Source organism: Oculina patagonica, chromosome 11 (genome assembly GCF_052425735.1).
Source record: "Oculina patagonica isolate OP01 chromosome 11, crgOcupat, whole genome shotgun sequence".
Taxonomy (NCBI): domain Eukaryota; kingdom Metazoa; phylum Cnidaria; class Anthozoa; order Scleractinia; family Oculinidae; genus Oculina; species Oculina patagonica.
Genome location: NC_135768.1, coordinates 2,082,761 through 2,101,168, shown reverse-complemented (window position 1 = coordinate 2,101,168; position 18,408 = coordinate 2,082,761). Strand labels below are relative to the sequence as shown.

At 37.8% G+C, this 18,408-nt stretch overlaps 1 protein-coding gene across 2 annotated transcripts; it reads left to right on the top strand.

Moving 5' to 3' along the window:
• Positions 1–329: 329 nt before the first annotated feature.
• Positions 330–16,542, top strand: LOC144629439 (uncharacterized). 2 transcript variants are annotated; one of them, XM_078487644.1, is made up of 15 exons: positions 330–671; positions 3,523–3,578; positions 3,856–3,919; positions 4,901–4,927; positions 5,144–5,236; positions 6,090–6,173; positions 7,478–7,539; positions 7,859–7,928; positions 8,112–8,134; positions 9,079–9,268; positions 10,449–10,491; positions 10,890–10,974; positions 12,040–12,171; positions 12,842–12,922; positions 13,856–16,542. In XM_078487644.1, the coding sequence occupies exons 1-15, from the start codon at positions 579–581 to the stop codon at positions 13,950–13,952; spliced, it is 1,200 nt and encodes a 399-aa protein (XP_078343770.1). In that variant the 5' UTR covers positions 330–578; the 3' UTR covers positions 13,953–16,542. The 2 variants fall into 2 exon arrangements, with proteins under 2 accessions (XP_078343770.1, XP_078343771.1); XM_078487645.1 differs by having other exon boundaries at positions 649–671; positions 3,856–4,080.
• Positions 16,543–18,408: the final 1,866 nt, after the last annotated feature.

The window sequence follows — 18,408 nt, the reverse complement described above, 5'->3', positions numbered from 1 at the left end:
CGGCAAAGCAACCGAGTGTTGGTACATCCGGGAAACTGACGGACTATTGCCACGTGTTCCAATTGGTTAGTCCGCCAAGTGGCGTTGGGAGACTCTAGCATTTTAATCATTTCAAACTCTTTCTTTTTATTTCATTTTTCTCGGATATTTTCCACCAAAAAAGCGTCTTAGAAGGCATTATCTACTCTTCTATCACTCGTTAAAATATAACTTTAAAATATGAGGATCGTTTTTGAAATATTTGAGTTGTACTCTGTTCTTTGCACTATGATGACATACAGCTTCTCTTCACTGCACCCGCAAGAATGCGCGGGTTTTGTATGGATATGGGTCCTCGTCCCTCCTCTCTCATCAAAACAACTCGTTTGCCTTTCCGTAAAAGTTGGAAGTTGATAAATTATTCACAAATGATTGCCATACGGGTCGAGGTCGTCCGAGGCAGATAACGTAGTCTATCAAGCAGCCACCCGTTATAATGGGTCCTGTAATTATATCGGAGAAAGCATAATAATTTTCCCGTTTTCACGGCCATAAACGGCTTACAACAGTTCAACAACTTTGGAGCAGGATCGTTCAGGATGAGTGGATATTTGGGCGACTTATCGCCCATTCAGGAAAAGTCCCTTGACGATTTGAAAGAAATGGTAACAGCAGAGACATTAACAGATGAGGTAAGAGGTATTAAACGAGAGCTGGAGATTACGGGACAATACGATCTTAGCTGCACGAAATCTACAATTTACGATCAGTGACAAGTTTGTGTATCACTTAAACGTACAACAAGTTTGGCGAGAACTGTAAATTGCCTCGATTGTTTAACGGACTAACATCCGATTGCGCCTGTGTGTTTATATAAGCTTTTCTCGTCGATGAAACGTAATATAAATTAAATTATAGCCTTGCGTGAGAGTGAAACTGCCTGGCAAATGACGATCTAAAGATGTGAAAATTGAATGTTGAAACACAGCAATTTCCGCTTTGTGGTGTCATTAATGCCTTATACGTCTTTCAGCTTGTTTAAGAGAAGCCGTCGACGATTATTCCAATGATTACAATGTTTCCGAAAATATGAGAATGAATGAAAATACGAGAGAATTAATTTGATCATGATTTTGTACACGTACCATTTTTACAATTACATGTACTTCAAGTTGAGAAGTTTGTATTCAAAACATTGGGTCTTGTTAAGGTTAAATTTTTAAAAAAATATATACTGTATATTAATAGTTCTTCTTTATATTTGCTGCGTTTCTTTAATCCCGCAAAGAGGTGTAACTTACCTATATGGTAATAACTTGTTTACATTGACGAAAAGTAAATGTTATATTTTCAACAAAAGATAGTAAGCGAGAAGTGGTTCGGTGGGGATTCGAAATTTGAATGTTAAAAATTTTTTCCTCAACTATGGAAAACAAGCTTATGGACTGTTTCCTATAGAATATTATTATTTAATTATTTTTTTTAATCGTTTGTTTTTCTTGCATTTATAATGAAAGTCCGCTACTTTGTTGCTTTATTTCATCCTGTAAAAATTAACAAAAAATCGTTTCCGAGACTCAGGGTGAAATAAAGGGCAAAAAGAAATTAACATTGTTTGTTGAAGCATGTTTATTTTAATCAATTTTAGACTTGTCTTGCTTTATGCAAAACTTATACATCCATTATTTAAAATACCATTGGCACTGTTACAAAGCCTTAGTGACAATTCCTTAAGCATGTTAATTTTTATCAGAATGGATTTTTAAAAAATTCAGAAATGCACCAAAAAATTCTTCATCATAATATCTATCTAAATGTAAAAACTTGACGCTCAAATATAAATTAGTTTTTTGTCTGTAAATGGTTGACTTATATATAAAATGAGATATAAAGAAATCTTCTTGTTTTTAATAAAGTCAGCTTGCTAATGAAATCATACTGTATTTCTTTATTGTTGTGAGATTTCAAAAGTTTTCTAATTTTGTAGCTAGTAATTAAACATTCACAGCTGTAGATTGACCAAGATAGTTCTACGCATAGACAATAATTATTTCAGGAAATTTTACAGACATCAAAATTAAGAAATTCAATATTAGGCATCTGATTGAGAAATAACTTTTTTGGTACGCAATCTGTTTATCAGAATGGATTTTTAAAAAATTCAGAAATGCACCAAAAAATTCTTCATCATAATATCTATCTAAATGTAAAAACTTGACGCTCAAATATAAATTAGTTTTTTGTCTGTAAATGGTTGACTTATATATAAAATGAGATATAAAGAAATCTTGTTTTTAATAAAGTCAGCTTGCTAATGAAATCATACTGTATTTCTTTATTGTTGTGAGATTTCAAAAGTTTTCTAATTTTGTAGCTAGTAATTAAACATTCACAGCTGTAGATTGACCAAGATAGTTCTACGCATAGACAATAATTATTTCAGGAAATTTTACAGACATCAAAATTAAGAAATTCAATATTAAGCATCTGATTGAGAAATAACTTTTTTGGTACGCAATCTGTTAAAATGTAAATTATGTACTAGTTAATAAAAATACTGGTAATTGTGTTGTTAACTTGGCTCTTGAATTGCTAATGAAAAATGCCAGACTGATTGAAGCTTCTGTTGTTACAAAATACATTACATGCTTCCCAGGGAATCTGCTTTATCAAATTTTAAATTCCAGCAAAAAAATTATAATAATTAAGACGGATTCTGCTGATGGTTCGAGCAATGAGTGCGAAAATTAAGTACCAAAAATCTACTCATAGCGCGGCAACATTTTGTATACTATTTAAAAGATCTTATCGAAATTCATTTGTCTTAGTGACCCCGTAATTAAATTCTAAAGCATTCTCAAGAAAATTAAAGTAAAACCTCGTAAAAATGTTAAAAACACGCGCCATTTTGTTTTGAACTGGTGCGAAACGTCCGTTTTAACTGAAATATTGACAACTTCAAATCCATTTTTCTCTCGCGGGGTCAGCTTGAGTGCTAAATTTTTGGCAGGTTTTTGTTAGCTGTACTTAAACTGTTACCATGCTAAGAGGCCTTGGGCGAAAACCATCTTAATATTAATGGCACTCACTTGGTACAAAAACATGTCTAAATTCATCACTGATCAAATTTGCAATAATAGTAATAATAATGATGATAATATGTCTTTTATTTAGGCACGATAATTTTACAGCAGAGCTGATGTGGTCGTGTATAACGTAACTTAAAATAAATGATAACAAAAATAACACTAAGACAAATACGTATATACTGACTGTACTTATTCAATATTGACACTCCTTATTTTTCTAACCTATTTGCACTGACTATTAACAATATCTAATGTTCTTCAGCCCTTTTTTGAAGGCAGCAAAGTTTTCCTCAGCCCTTTAAACTTTGACAGGTTATTTCAACTCACCGTTTAGCCCCAAATATATCTCAATGGTTCCTTAAACAATGTTTAATGATTCATAAGCAAACTTTCAAGGCTTCATCAGAAACTCATGGAAACTCAGAGTGTAAAGACATTTCTATTTCCATTCTAGGCTACTCTTCTGAGATTTCTTCGTGCACGCAACTTTGATCCAAAGGCAGCTTACAGGTATGTCAGTCTTTCTAGAGTCATAGGTCTGCAATGCATGCAGAGCACAAGGTAAATTATCACTATAATCAGTCATTTCAGTGAAGTCTAAGTGAACAATCATTCTCTTTACATGCTCAATTTTCTTCTCGATTTCTCACCTATAATTATTAACATGAATACTCCCTAAGCTAATTAAAGGGAAGAAATCTTTAATAACTCATAGAATCCATCTTGAGCTGTTAAAATTAACAAAACTATTACAATTTACTGGTAATTTGCCTTCTTTTACTTGCAGCCAATTCACACGAACAAGAGATTGGCGACTTAACAATGACATAGATCGTATCCTTGATCACGATGTAAGTATTCTTGGTACAAAATGTTTTGTAGATAATGTAAGTTATTTCTTTATAGCATGAGTGAAGTCAATCAGTCAGCCAGCCAGTCAGTCAGTCAGTCAATCAGTCAGCCAGCCAGCCAGCCAGCCAGTCAGTCAGTCAGTCAATCAGTCAGTCAGTCGGTAAGCCAGTCAGTCAGCCAGTCAGCCAGTCAGTCAGTCAGTCGGTAAGCCAGTCAACCAGTCAGTCAGTCAGTCAGTCAGTCAGTCGGTAAGCCAGTCAGTCAGCCAGCCAGCCAGCCAGTCAGTCAGTCAAACAGTCAGTCAATCAGTCAGTCAGTCGGTAAGCCAGTCAGTCAGTCAGTCAGTCAGTCAGTCAATCAGTCAGCCAGTCAGTCAGTCAGTCAGTCAATCAGCCAGCCAGCCAGCCAGCCAGTCAGTCAGTCAATCAGTCAATCAGTCAGTCAGTCAGTCGGTAAGCCAGTCAGTCAGCCAGTCAGCCAGTCAGTCAGTCGGTAAGCCAGTCAACCAGTCAGTCAGTCAGTCAGTCAGACTCAGTCAGTCAATCACCATAAGTGATAATCCAGTGATTTCATAACAAGATGGCTGGTGCCAGAGCTGTGGCATTTATTTAGCTCATGCTCACTGTACATGCATATTAAGTTGTCTGGATTTTTGTTTAATTACAAAGTTGTCAAAAGTTGCCAGCAGCCCGCGAAAATCACCACCTTCTTGGTCAGCTACTCTGCTTGGATATCCTCTGATTCTTTGGTAAATGATGGCAAAATCAGCCACCTACTTCGACAATAAAGCCACCTTTTTCAATTCTTTTTTGTCTGAAAACCCTGTTAAATGGGTCAAAAAACAGTGATTGAAATGCCTGGTCAACTGTGTCAATGTCATACAGTAGTTTCCTAGGAGTCAATTAACATACAATTCATTGAAATCAGTGAATATTTATTAAAACTTTTATTTATAAATTTTATTTTCATGTGATTGACAGAGACCCTTTGACAAGGAAGTAAGAAAGGTAGGAATACTATGCACATGTATGTACTTATTAAATTTTTGCCTTGTATAAAAGGTTGTGAAAAACTCATAAATATTTTTGCTTGTCCATGTATATGATCAAAAAAATATACAATGAAGGCAATTAACACTATAAACTATAAATAGCAATGAATAATAGAATAATCCTCACATTCTTTGGCTGTATCTTAACAAATTTTTTCCTTTTGTGTTAAAGATTGTATCTGGAGGTTTTCACAAACATGACAAACTTGGACGGCCTTGCTACATTGAACACACAGGAAGAATTGACACTACAGCTTTATTAAAGGTTGGTCAGAATTTATTAAACTGGTTCAGTTTAATCTTCCTTCTGCCAAGGTAGAAGTGACAAGTAATGCAAGAGAAGTAGAGCAGTTTTCAATTGAGTGTCGTAAAACCAAAACCAAAGTAATTACTTCAGCCAATCACAAAGGACACAGACAATCTGGACAGTGAACCAATCAAAACTCGAAGCAAGTACATGTAGCTGGCACAAAGCGCGGGAAAACGTGCGCGAGCTAGTCACGATTGGTTTTGGTTTTACTCCTGATTGGCTGAGAAAGTGGCGCGAGATTTTTAAGCCAATCACTAAGCGTAGTAATGCAAAACCAAAGCAAACGCAATTTACTTTCGACACTCAAGTGAAAACCGCTCTAAAGTCTCAGCACTGTTCTTTGTGATTAGTGCACTGAAATCTGGATTGAATGGCCCAGGTTCGAGCCCTGGCCGGGGTCATTGTGTTGTGTTCTTGGGCAAGACTCTTCACTCTCACAGTGCTTTTCTGCACCCAGAAGTATGAATACCACGAATTGTTGGGAAACCTAACAGAATTATGCCGAAGAGTAACCTGCGATGGACTAGCATCCCATCCAGGGGGATTAGAAATACTCCTAATCGCTACATGCTACTGAAACTGGATTCGAGTGCCAAGAGCTATGAGCAAGTTGGGCTTAAAAGGCTTTACTGTTTGTTGCATGATTCCTGTCCCTTTGTTCTCTGCTGCTGCTGACTTTGTTGTTCTTCCTGATCTGTAAAATGCCATTTTCCCCAAGTCTTCTCAACAGTAGTTTCATTTTTCAAGAGGAGGCAGGGTAAACAGTTGATGTGTTAATTGAGTGATACAATTTTCTCTCTTTCTCCAGCTACCAGCAGACCAGTTTGTTGGATGGCACATCTGGAATAATGAAAAACAAATAGAAAGAATGACTGATCTTTCCAAGAAATTTGTGAGTATTTGTCATTACGATTCATTGCATACCTATAATGCTAATATGATAGGCCTGCAATGCGTGCAAAGAGCTATGTGCACATATTGCATCCCTATTATGTTAGTATCATAGGCCTGCAGTTTGTACAAAGGGCTACAGGTACATAGCTCTCTGCACACATTGCGTGCCTATAATGCTAGTACGATAGGTCTGCAATGTGTGCAGAGGACTACAGCTACATAGCTCTCTGCACACATTGCATGCCTATAGTGCGTGTATGATAGGCCTGCAATGTGTACAAAGGGCTACAGCTACATAGCTCTCTGCACACATTGCTTGCCTATAATGCTAGTATGATAGGTCTGCAATGTGTGCAGAGGACTACAGCTACATAGCTCTCTGCACACATTGCATGCCTATAATGCTAGTATGATAGGTCTGCAATGTGTACAAAGGACTGCAGCTACATAGCTCTCTGCACACATTGCATGCCTATAATGCTAGTATGATAGGTCTGCAATGTGTACAAAGGGCTACAGCTACATAGCTCTCTGCACACATTGCATGCCTATAATGCTAGTATGATAGGTCTGCAATGTGTACAAAGGACTACAGCTACATAGCTCTCTGCACACATTGCATGCCTATTATGTTAGTATCATAGGCCTGCAGTGTGTGCAAAGGGTAACAGCTACATAGCATATTGTACACAATGCATGCCTATTATGGCCTAGGCCTGCAATGTGCCCAAAGGCCCAGAGCCACATAACTTTCTGTACATGCTGCATGACTATAATACTAGTGTGATAGGCCTGCAATGTGTGCAAAGAGTACAGCTTCAGACCTCTTTACGTGCATTGCATGCCTGCATGCCTATAATGTTTGGTCATTGTTGAATTTTTTTTGGGAGGCGCGGCGGCCTAATGGTTAGTGCGCCAGACTCCGGATCGAGCGGTCCGAGTTCGAGCCCCGGCCGGGGTCACTTGTGTTGTGTTCTTGGGCACTTGAGACACTTTACTCTCATAGTGCCTCTCTCCACCCAGGTGTATAAATGGGTACCGGCGACATAATGCTGGGGGGGAACCCTGCAATGGACTAGCATCCCATTCAGGGGGGAGTAGAAATATTCCTAGCCGCTTAATGCTACGGAAACCGGGATAAGCTCCGGCAGTGTGGGCCGCTTGGCTCGTGGCTTCTCCTATTGTTGAATTTTAAGACAATCTCTTATTGGCATACTGGAATGGACGTTTTGGTCATAGTAGAGGTGCTTTCAATTCTGTGTAGCTTGTGTTCTAAAGAATGTTGTTTCAATTATGTTACAGGAAAGACCTATAGAAACAATGGTACATATTCATGACATGGCTGGGGCAACAATGATGCTAAGGTAAGCTTTATAGTCAGCTGTTCTATATCAAAGTTCTTTTCTTAGTTATCAGGGTTGCCACGGTCTGTGAAAAGTCAGGGACAAACAAAAAATTTTCAAGGTCAGGGAAAAGTCAGGGAATTCAAATGCCATGCATTCAATATCTTGTGAAAAACAAAACAAGATCGAAAAATGAAGAGAAGAATATCAATGGTCTGCAGAAGAAGCTGAAGCAAGTGTAAAAGTGGATTTGGCTTATTTGATAATTCGCCTAATGCAAGGTCAGCGAAACACACCACTTATTACCTAATGCATTTAAATCCCTGTGTCACTTAAACAGAAAAGCCTTGAGTGCCTTCAAAAGATTGGCAAAACTTGATCAAGATTATTACCCTGAAAGAATGGGAAAGGTATGAATAAGATCTATTTCAAATTAAACTTGTGTGTGTCTAATTTCATGGCACATTTCTACGCTAGAGCTTTCACTGATATGTTTCTGTTATTTTTTTTTCTATTTTTTTTATTTGTTTGTTTATTTTTTCATTTATTTTTATTTTTATTATTTATGTTTAATTTATTTCTTTGATTTCCAGATATTTATTGTTAATACCCCATGGTAAGTAAACTCTATGTCATGACCGAAGAAGTAATACCTAGTCAGGAAAATATGAAATTTTTGTCCACCCTGATAAATGAGGGTTGGTAACATCGTTGCCTTATAGCTACTTGGTTCAGGCATCAAACCTTTAATTCAAATTTTGTCTTTCAAGTCATTTAATTTACAAGAAAAGAATACTTGCAAGTGTTGCCCATGGTGAACCTCTTTTGTGAATGCATGTTTTAAAAAATTTGGAACCATGAGAGTTATACAACCTCTCAACACAGTCATGGTCTTTTGGTTTTTAGTTTCACTGACAGTGTAAGTTTTTGTTACTGGTAATAACTTTTTCTGTAAGCCCTGTTGCTCTGTTTCTCTCCATCGTGTTGTCATTCTTTTCTTTTTTTATGTCAATGTTAGTGTAACTGAAGCTGAACTTCAGGTGGATTCAAACCCTTGAAAGGCCAGTGACCACCCAGGGGGGTACTTGCAGTATACATGACGGGGGGGGTCCGACGGAGCTTTATATTGCGAACCCAAAAAAATACATGAGCCTGAAATTTTACACCCAAAAAAAATACCTGGCATCAAAATTTTCTACCCCAAAAAGTACAAGACCTAGCACCTCGATACTGATTTATCCAATCAAAAAGACTTTAAGACCTAAAAAAATACATGACAGATCTCTTGACCCAAAAAAATACCGAGGGTGGAAATTTTCAACCCAAAAAAATACGTCGGACCTCCCCGTCATGTATACTGCAAGTACCCCCCCTGGGAGTGACCACACCATAATTTCTTGCCCAGAGTCCATCAAATCATTTTCATGTGCGTTCATTATTTGCCTAAAATAAATTGTTGGCCACAGTCCTTGCTTCATGAGAATAATTATTTTTAGCAAGAGATTTGCCTAGCACAGTTTGCTATCATTATTCTCATGTGCTTTCATTGGACTCTTTTAGGGTTTTTCCTGTTCTTTGGAAAATAGCCAAGATATTTCTCGACCCTAAGACCAGAGCTAAATGTGTGGTACTAAAAAGCTCCGAGCTACACAAGCTGTGCGATTATTTTGATCCTGAAGATCTACCTGAGGAGCTTGGTGGAACCTGCCAATGTGAAAATGGCTGTCTACCTCCAGTTCCTAAACACATGGTGAGATTGTGATTGTAGTTTTCAGTAAGTGTATGTATACAGTTCCCTAACTTGCCCTTAGAAACCTAAAATACAACACGAAGGCTGCATGGCAGGTAAGACATTAAGTCTGTGTTTGAGCCTAGTGGCCCATCATGCCAGAGCTCATCCCAGTTTCTGTCACATTAAGCAACTAGGAGTATTTCTACTTCCCCCTGGATGGGATGCTAGTCCATCACAGGGTTATCCCCAGCATTATGTCGCTGGTACCCATTTATATACCTGGGTGGAGAAACTGCAGAAAGGCACTATGAGAGTAAATTGTCTTGCCCGAGAACACAACGTAGTGCCCTGGCCAGGGCTTGGACCTGGACCCCGGGGGGGGGGGAGGGGGGGTACTCCGGTTTGTAAATGACGGGGGTGATCGAAGGATTTTTTTGGGTTTGAAATTTTTGATTCCGGGATTTTTTTGGGTTGGAAAATTTGGCAAGTATTTTTTTGGGTGACTTGATTTAAATAGGCGATTTTTTTGGGTATTAAAAACGAACTAAAAGTGCCTTGGCGTGGCCTTGGCGTATTTATGGTAAGATGAATAAACAAACACGAGCGTTCAATTTATTATGGTTTTCTTTGTGTTATATTATTGCCCTTCCTGGCAATTTAGGGGTAATTTGACAAGGGATTTTTTTGGGGGGTTATTTTTGGTCCAGGGATTTTTTTGGGTAATGTCGGAAGACTTAGGAATTTTTTTGGGTCCTGAGTTTTGCCTCCATTCGATCATCCCCGTCATTTACAAGCCGGAGTACTCCCCCTGGGACCTGGACCCCTTAATATGGAGTCCAGTGCACTAGCCATTAGGCCACCATGCCTCTCAAAGCAGTATGGTAGCCTGCTAGCCAATTAATTAAATTAAATAAAAAAATAATTTGACTCCATAGAAGTCTGGATTATAGCCTGTGAATACATCCGCCTCTCCGTGCTCCAACCCGCTTGCTGCAAGGGGGGTCGGAGCGCGGAGGCAGACGTATTCGCAGGCTTTCTGGATTACAGCCTGGCCATTTCCCTGTTAACAAGACACTTGTTATGGCTCTCAAAGCACAAAAAATATTGTATGGACACTACACTTCTCTTGACAATCTGCCTTAAAAAGAGATCTTAGCTTTATTAATAAAAGTAATCACTATTTTCTGATTTTTTGTAGCTAGAAGTAAAAGACAATCCTCAACTTACTGAACAGACAATAGGTAAGTGAGGAATTAATAAATTAAATCCTCCTTACACACACTGTGACAGAAGGGTATTACACTGGAATAAGGTACAAAGACCACAAGGCCTTAATTTTAGTGAGAAAATCTTGACGTTGGAGCAGTCCTTATAAGTGACAGCCGCATTTCATTTCTTTTCATTTTCCAATGCCACATTGCTTTGGCTGATCTAGCCTTACAAGTAGGTGCGTAAGTGGCAATATATTTGTCTTGGCTAGTTTAAGCTATCTAAGTGATGTATAAAAAAAATTAAAGTGTTAATTAATTGTGTTTTTTTTTTTAGGAAAACGTTTAATTTCACAAATAGCTTCTAATCAGTGGCTAGTTGAAATACAGTAACTGTAATTTACCTCTCATTTGTACATTTTTCTCTCCAGGAGCTAAGAAAACATTCGCATATACAGTAGACTGTGATAACCAGAAAGCTGAACTGTCAATAGCGTGGTATTTTAAAGCTACAAGGTGATTCTCAGAACTACAACAATCAGAAGTCGAATAACTGGTTCTAGTTAAGTCAACAAACCAGATTGGTTGATTTCACCAAATACGTTGACAGCAGTGCGTGCTCCCAGGGGGGGTACTTGCAGTATACATGACGGGGGAGTCCGACAGAGCTTCATATTGCGAACCCAAAAAATACATGAGCCTGAAATTTTACACCCAAAAAAATACCTGACATCAAAATTTTCTACCCCAAAAAGTACAAGACCTAGCACCTCTATACTGATTTATTCAATAAAACAGACTTTAAGACCTAAAAAAATATATGACAGATCTCTTGACCCAAAAAAATACAGAGGGTGTAAATTTTCAACCGAAAAAAATACGTCGGACCTCGCCGTCATGTATACTGCAAGTACCTCCCCCCCCCCCCCTGGGTGCATGCTAGCAAGTGTCCCTGGAAGCAGTTTTACTGATCCACATTGTAAAGTTTATTCAATTTTACACTGAAGATCTAGGCAGCCTTTAGTTTTAATAATAGTTTTAATTATGTTGACCAGTTCTGTTACTGTAACTATATTTCTTCACCAATTTTTCCTCGAAGTAAAGTTACAGTTTGTAAAGCCCGGGCTAAACGAGGATGAGAGTTGATGAGAGTTCAACTCTCGCTCTTGTTTGTCCTGAAATTCACATGCATTCTTGTCGACTTTCCAGCGCTCTCATCGACTCCTGCGTGCTCTCATCTACTTTGAATGTGCTCAAATTTTTCATGAGAGTTTTCTCTTTAATATTTGGCCTGAGTTGATGAGAGTTGACTACAGCTCTCATGAGAGTCAACACTCATCAACTCTCATCCTTGTTTGGCCCGGGCTTAAGACAGCACATAACTATCCAGGGATGTAGCTAAGAAAACACTTAGCCAGCTCATCAACAAGCCAAGCTGGTTTTTCTGGCCTTGGCAGCTCTAAAAGTCTTTGTTTTCATGTAAAATTTCAGCCGGATTTAAGTTCTCTTTCAGCTGGTGAAATTAGCCGGCAGCCGGCCCATAACAACAACCCTGACTATCATGTTTCTTTTTTTTCACAGTAAAGACATTCAGTTTGGAATTAAGTTCAAACCCAAGCCTCACTCGGGATGGAAAGAGAATGCAAATGAAATTGACGAGATATGGGTTGAAGAGCTTGAGCCTATTTCAGATTGTGAATCATCAATTACAGGGTAAGCTAAGGTTACATTTCAAAGTTAGAAAGGATTACTCTTGCAAGAGGAATTTATGCTATTTTCTTATAATAGCGACATTAATGCTGAAAGAGAAAAACTTTGCTATTGCTAAACCATTTCTACAGTCTTTCATTTAAAGAACCCATCAACATCCGTTTTTGTTGATGCATTTTCATCAATTATCGCGTTTAAGGGTTTTGTTGAATAGATGCTTGCATTTTACGGATCATCCACACTGTTATAATCAAAAATGCTTATTCCCTGCTAGCTCTTTGACAAACCCATCAAAACCATCTTTCATCAATAATATTTAACCGATTCGTAGTCTGACATCTGTTGATTATAATCTCTCATTAAAAAAACTATATACCTGCCGCATACCTGCTCTGTGCCATCAGTCAGTTTATCTTATAATTTTGCCAAAGTCAGTAAAACGGTCTGACAATAATTTGTCAGTTTGTCTTTCACTGGTAAACACATTCCAAGACTTGACCATGCAACTTGCTTTCATTTAATAGTTAACCCATTAAAGTCTGGTATCTGTCAATGCTATTTGTCTCTTGCTGATAAATGCAGTTTGACAAAGAAAACCCAAATAGGCTTTATGACACTTGTCATTGGTAAACATACTTTGTCAAGGCATCTCACACGTCATTTTGTCTTTCAGTTTTTATGCCCCACCATGCCCTGGTATCTGCACACTGGTTTGGGATAATTCAAATTGCAAATGGCTGTCAAGAACGATCAAGTAAGAAGGCTGACATTGACAATATCGCTAGTAATACTGAATGGAACAAAACGGACATCTCCATTAAGTTAAACACTATATGCTAATTAAACTATTGCAGGTAAGTGCCGTGAGACAAGGGTGGTAATAATCTCTTCTCAGCAGCAAGGAGGTATACATGGCAATCTAGCCTAAGATTAAGCTGTGAAGGGAAGGGAGGGTGGAAGGGATAGGGAGGGAGGGAACTGAAGGAACATTGTATTGCTAACCATTGAGCCCAATGAAGCTCACTATGCTGTGTCATCCACCCCCAGGGGGGGTACTTCGGCTTGTAAATGACGGGGATGATCGAATGGAGGCAAAACTCACAACCCCAAAAAACCCTAAGTCTTCCGTCATTACCCAAAAAAATCCCTGGACCAAAAATAACCCCCTAAAAAATTCCTTGTCAAATTACCCCAAAATTGCCAGGAGAGGCAATGACAGAACACACTTTTTGTTTATTCATCATATCATAAAAACATAAGGCTGTGCAAGGCACTTTTTAAATACCCCAAAAAATACTTGCCAAATTTTCCAACCCAAAAAAATCCCGGAATCAAAAATTTCAAACCCAAAAAAATCCTTCGATCATCCCCGTCATTAACAAGCCGGAGTACCCCCGCCTGGGCATCCACCGTGCCCTAAAATATCAAGCTAGAGCTATATGACATTATCAAAAACTGAAAAGAGCTTTAGCCAGTAATAATTTTAAGGCCACACTATTTGAGTGCGACATTTTTGTTTTGATTTCCTGGTATTTTCAGGGTTCTCATCTGCTGCCAACTGACAAAAACAAACAAACACATAAATATTTTACTTCCTAGCCTAGGGTCGACCATTTTGTGAGTCCATTAATTTTTTAAATTTATATTATTATTTATGTCATTTTAATTTGTTTATTATCTTTGTCAGATATCATGTGATGGTAAGCGAAGCAGTCTCAGATTCAGATGAAGAAATTTCAACAAATGGTAACAAAGAAAATACACAGAGAGCAAGTATTGTTTGATGTCAGCCATCTGGGGGAAGGTTTAAAAGCTTAATTTTTTTCTACTAGGCCAGTTTTCTTTGTAATCTATGGTAAAATGCTGGTTATAAATCCCTCGCTTATCAAGTATCCCCTGGTTATAAATAGGCTCATAGATCTGTCTGCTAATGAAAATTATTCCATTTATAAATCATTCAGGTTTTCCATATTAAGGGCCTTCAGATCATAGTACGAGTATGACTTAATTGAAAGCATAAGGACTAGGTTTCAAAAGTTGTACTCATAATCAATTTTCTTGTATTTTGATCTGAAGGTCCAAATTAACTTACTAATGTCTTCACACAACTTTGTAATTCAACATTTTTTCATGTCTTTTACACTCCCCCCCCCCCTCCCTCCCCAGATATAAGCTCCCCCAGTCATCCAAAACCATTTACGAAGTTGTATAAGCCCAGAGTTTATAATGGCATTCTGATTGTACAATTAATTAGGCTGTTTTTCAGTGTTTTCTTTGTCTAATTTGCTAGAACTAGCCTTTGGTAGCTACAAACCTAAATGTACTGTTAATACATATATATGGTACATATGTACGTTTATGGTACGTCTGTACATTCATGGTACGTCTGTACTTTTCCAGGCCTGTTAATCATTGTAAATAAGGAATGTAGACATGTTTTAATTATTTAACCTTCTGACCAGGTTGAGTCCCTTATTTATTTTAACATCAAAAACCATTTCTAAAAGGTCAAATTGGTAAACGAAAATTTTCTTTTTTCCCGAGTCTGATGAAAAATGTATGCTTAAATAGGCTAATTATACCAATAAATTCCTTTTTATTTCAAAAAGTAAAATACAGCTGCCATGTGGTCACACAAGAAGCACAGGCATATAAATGAATTCTGCAAACTCAGGTGTACTATGTAAAATCATCTTGTAACGTTTTCGTGTCACAAAAAGTTTGAATTTTTCCAAACATTTTCTATGTCCAAGCCCTGTGGGTTGTTCAAAAGACAATTAACACTAATCCAGGATAAAAACTTAATCAGGGTTTTAATACCCTAAAAAGTGTTTTCCACTTACAGCTAGATTTAAGGACACTTTAAGGGAACCTATGTGATGGTAATTAAAGGCTAATTTTTCCATAAAATAGCTCCAAGATGATTGGATTGCCATAGTAAAAATCAAAATAATCATTTAATAATAATAATGATGATTTATAACTATAATTATAAATTATTTATTTTGGTATCAGAAATTTTCGGGCCTGTCACAAAAATTAGAATTATATTATAAAATTATGAATAATTCAGAAATGATGGTGATACACATAATAATTGTAATGATATAAACACAATGTGTTCAGCTGAAATTAAAATTAATGAGGATAGTAGTTATAAAATTATATATTCTTGATTAATTTAACATAGGTTCCCTTGAAGTTACAGTTTGAGAGAACAGTGGAACCTCGATATAACGGCGGGCAGAGGGACAGGCAAAATGCGTTCGCTATAACTTGAGGTTTCGTTATTCGGGGGGTTCTTTATGATATATTTTTCTATTACTAGAACGAAGAATATTGTTCGTTATACCGTGGTTCGTTAAATCGAGGTACCACTGTATCAAACGTTTAAAACGTAAGTGTAAAAAATTCAGTGGAAATCACAATTTGCTAGCCCTGGATTAGTCAAACCACATGCTTTAAGCGATCATTTCCTCAGCTTTTGTGAAAACGTAGCTTTTTCTACATGCTCTTAGTGCCATGCAGTCATATTTTTAGTACAGGAAAAACGTTTTTATAGGTTTTCATACCATCAACAGTGAATTGTAAATAATGGCATGCCTTGTTTAAGTTTCATAGGGATCATATTTATTACTGAAGAGCAAACTTAAAATATGATGTAAAGGTATTTTGCTCTCTTTTTATTCCGAGCTGTTTTTGAAGGTTCCTATGTATCAGTGAATTTAAGGAACGTAAAACCAAACCAACCCATGGATAAGTTGACTCTCATTGATTCAACTCATTGGGTAAAAGAAGATCATATTTCACGCTCTGACCAATCACATCGAGGATGGTTTATTTTTCAACCAATCAAGCTCGAGCTGAAACGCGATCGTGATTTACCTATCGTGACTTTCCCGCCTCCCAAGTTGCATGTTTTCCCGCGCTTGACGCCGGTTACATGTTTCCCGCGCTTATCGCTGGTTACATGTTTTCCCGCGCTTGACGCCCGTTACATGTTTTCCCTCGCTAAGCGCCGGTCACGTGTTTTACTTCCGAGTTGTGATTGGTTATTGTGAACTTGTAGACAAGACGTAGTGATGGCTTCTGTGAAACTTTAGTTTAAGTTTTAATATTTCTGAGAGGCTTCCATGATGTTTGATGGAATCAATGTCAGTTATTTAACTATGTAATAGTTACCATAGACTATTTAAAATCATAATTAAGCGCGTATTGGCAGCCATAAGTGTATATTTAACATACATATGTCATTAAATGAACATGTAGAAGCTAGAAACAGTATTTAAGATAATGCAATTGTCAATTGTCAACAAATGAAAGGTAAATGAACATATATATTTTGTAATACAAATATACAGAATTTACCATTACCAGAAATGTGACTTTTGTATTTCTTTGTTTTGCTTTCTTCTCAGTCTGGTCAAATGAGCCCGCTTTCCTTTTGGTCAGCACAAAGAGTGAAATATTGCACACACCAAGAGTGTATTTATGGTAATTTAAGATTTTTATCACCATTCTTACTAGTTTTTAGGGTTGCGCCTCGCATGGGTAGCATTTTCCCGTTCGCGCAATTCCTTTTTGGTCCTTTTAAAGTTGATAGACAAGAACGTAGGCTCTGGCCCAATCCTCCGCGAATCATTCACGGACTTCCGGTCGTTTATGCTGACAATCGAAAATGAGCAAACTGTGCATACTCCAAAAATCAGACCTGGTCAGAAGCAAGAGGCCGCGTTCATGGTGCTGACCAAACAAACAGGCTAGGGGGTCGATTTCTTTGTTTTATTTCTGTTTACCCAAGAAGTGGAACTTACTTTACGAAATTTTTGCCACACCTTTACAATAATGTGCTATTTTAGAAGAGCGATATTTGGCAACAATTAATTTTCGCGAATTTGGAGAATCTGCTTTAGGGTTGTGAACGAGCGGGAAAACGTTTTTTGGCGAAAGTTTGATGTCGCTAAAAATTCTGTGTTATCGGATACTACTCAAAATTCTGGTGTGTCACGCGGTTCGAAACCCTTCTACCTCTGGTTAAAACGCAGTCCCTGTGCACTGTGGCTCGTCCACTTTGTTACTCCACCTACTAGTTCTTTACAGCCGCGTGATAACCTCAATTCAGTTCAAAACCAGGTATTATTGACAGAAAATACTTATCTTCTATGCATGTTTATGTCTGAACAGGCGTGTTATTTTGTAACACGGAATTTGTCCTATCAATCAGGTAGCATGCCAAACCAATTGCGTGCACTGTGGTGTGTTTTTTGGCTGTGTTGACGTTTGCCGCTCGCAGGTATGATGAATTCCGACATTAAATTGGGAGATGTCAGAATTTGAGAATGCTTAAGCTGGAACAAATTGGAGAACATTCCGGCGTTAAACCCTTCTAGGGCGGGGCCAGGGGAGGGCAGAGACCGTCTCTTTACTTGTCTTGGCCTAATCATGTGCTGGCCAGGGGTTTGAAATTCTGTTTAGTTGTTATATCGAATAGGGTCACAAAAGAGGGTCCCTTATCTTCAGTTAAACAGGCTTCCGTTTTGGTTATCCTTCCCCAGTCCAGGACCTTCTTAATGAAAAACAATCGACACAATTTATTCCACACGATTTAAAACTTAATTGTCAAAACAGCATTGAATTCCTCATGATAAGCGAGTAATGTGTACAGAGCACGGGTTTTAGCATTTTTAAAAAAAGTTCTCAATACCATTTGAGTGATAGTGTACCGAGACTACCAAAACTGTATCAGTTTTGGGAAGTAAAGGCTTCTCCTTGTAGTCAGACATACTGTTTCTGTACTAGCTGTTTCAAGATGGCTCTGCATCAGATGAATTTACTTTTCGCAAGTACACTTAAGTACACTTATATAAGTCAGATTTCGTTTTACCCAGCCGTCGCGTTTTCTCGCTTTGTGTCAGATTCAATGAACAAACCGCAAACGGAGTTCGCCTCGAACTCAATCCGCATTCAGCTAGACTGTATGTTCTTTATTCTCCTTGACTAATGTTAGAAACAGGCGCTTTCAATCTAATTGTTTCCCCCCCCCCAACCCCAAAAAAAAAACAAAAAGCGGCCGTTACAGCAGACTCCATTTATTCCTTCTCAGAGAAAAATTACGACTTTACAGCATTGTGACGTCTTATATCCCGCAGCGGTGCTGTAGCCATATGTTGCTGACTCGCCGGATTCTCTAGTGCAGTTTACAATGGAAACTAGATTTATTACATTTATTTAATTCGTAGA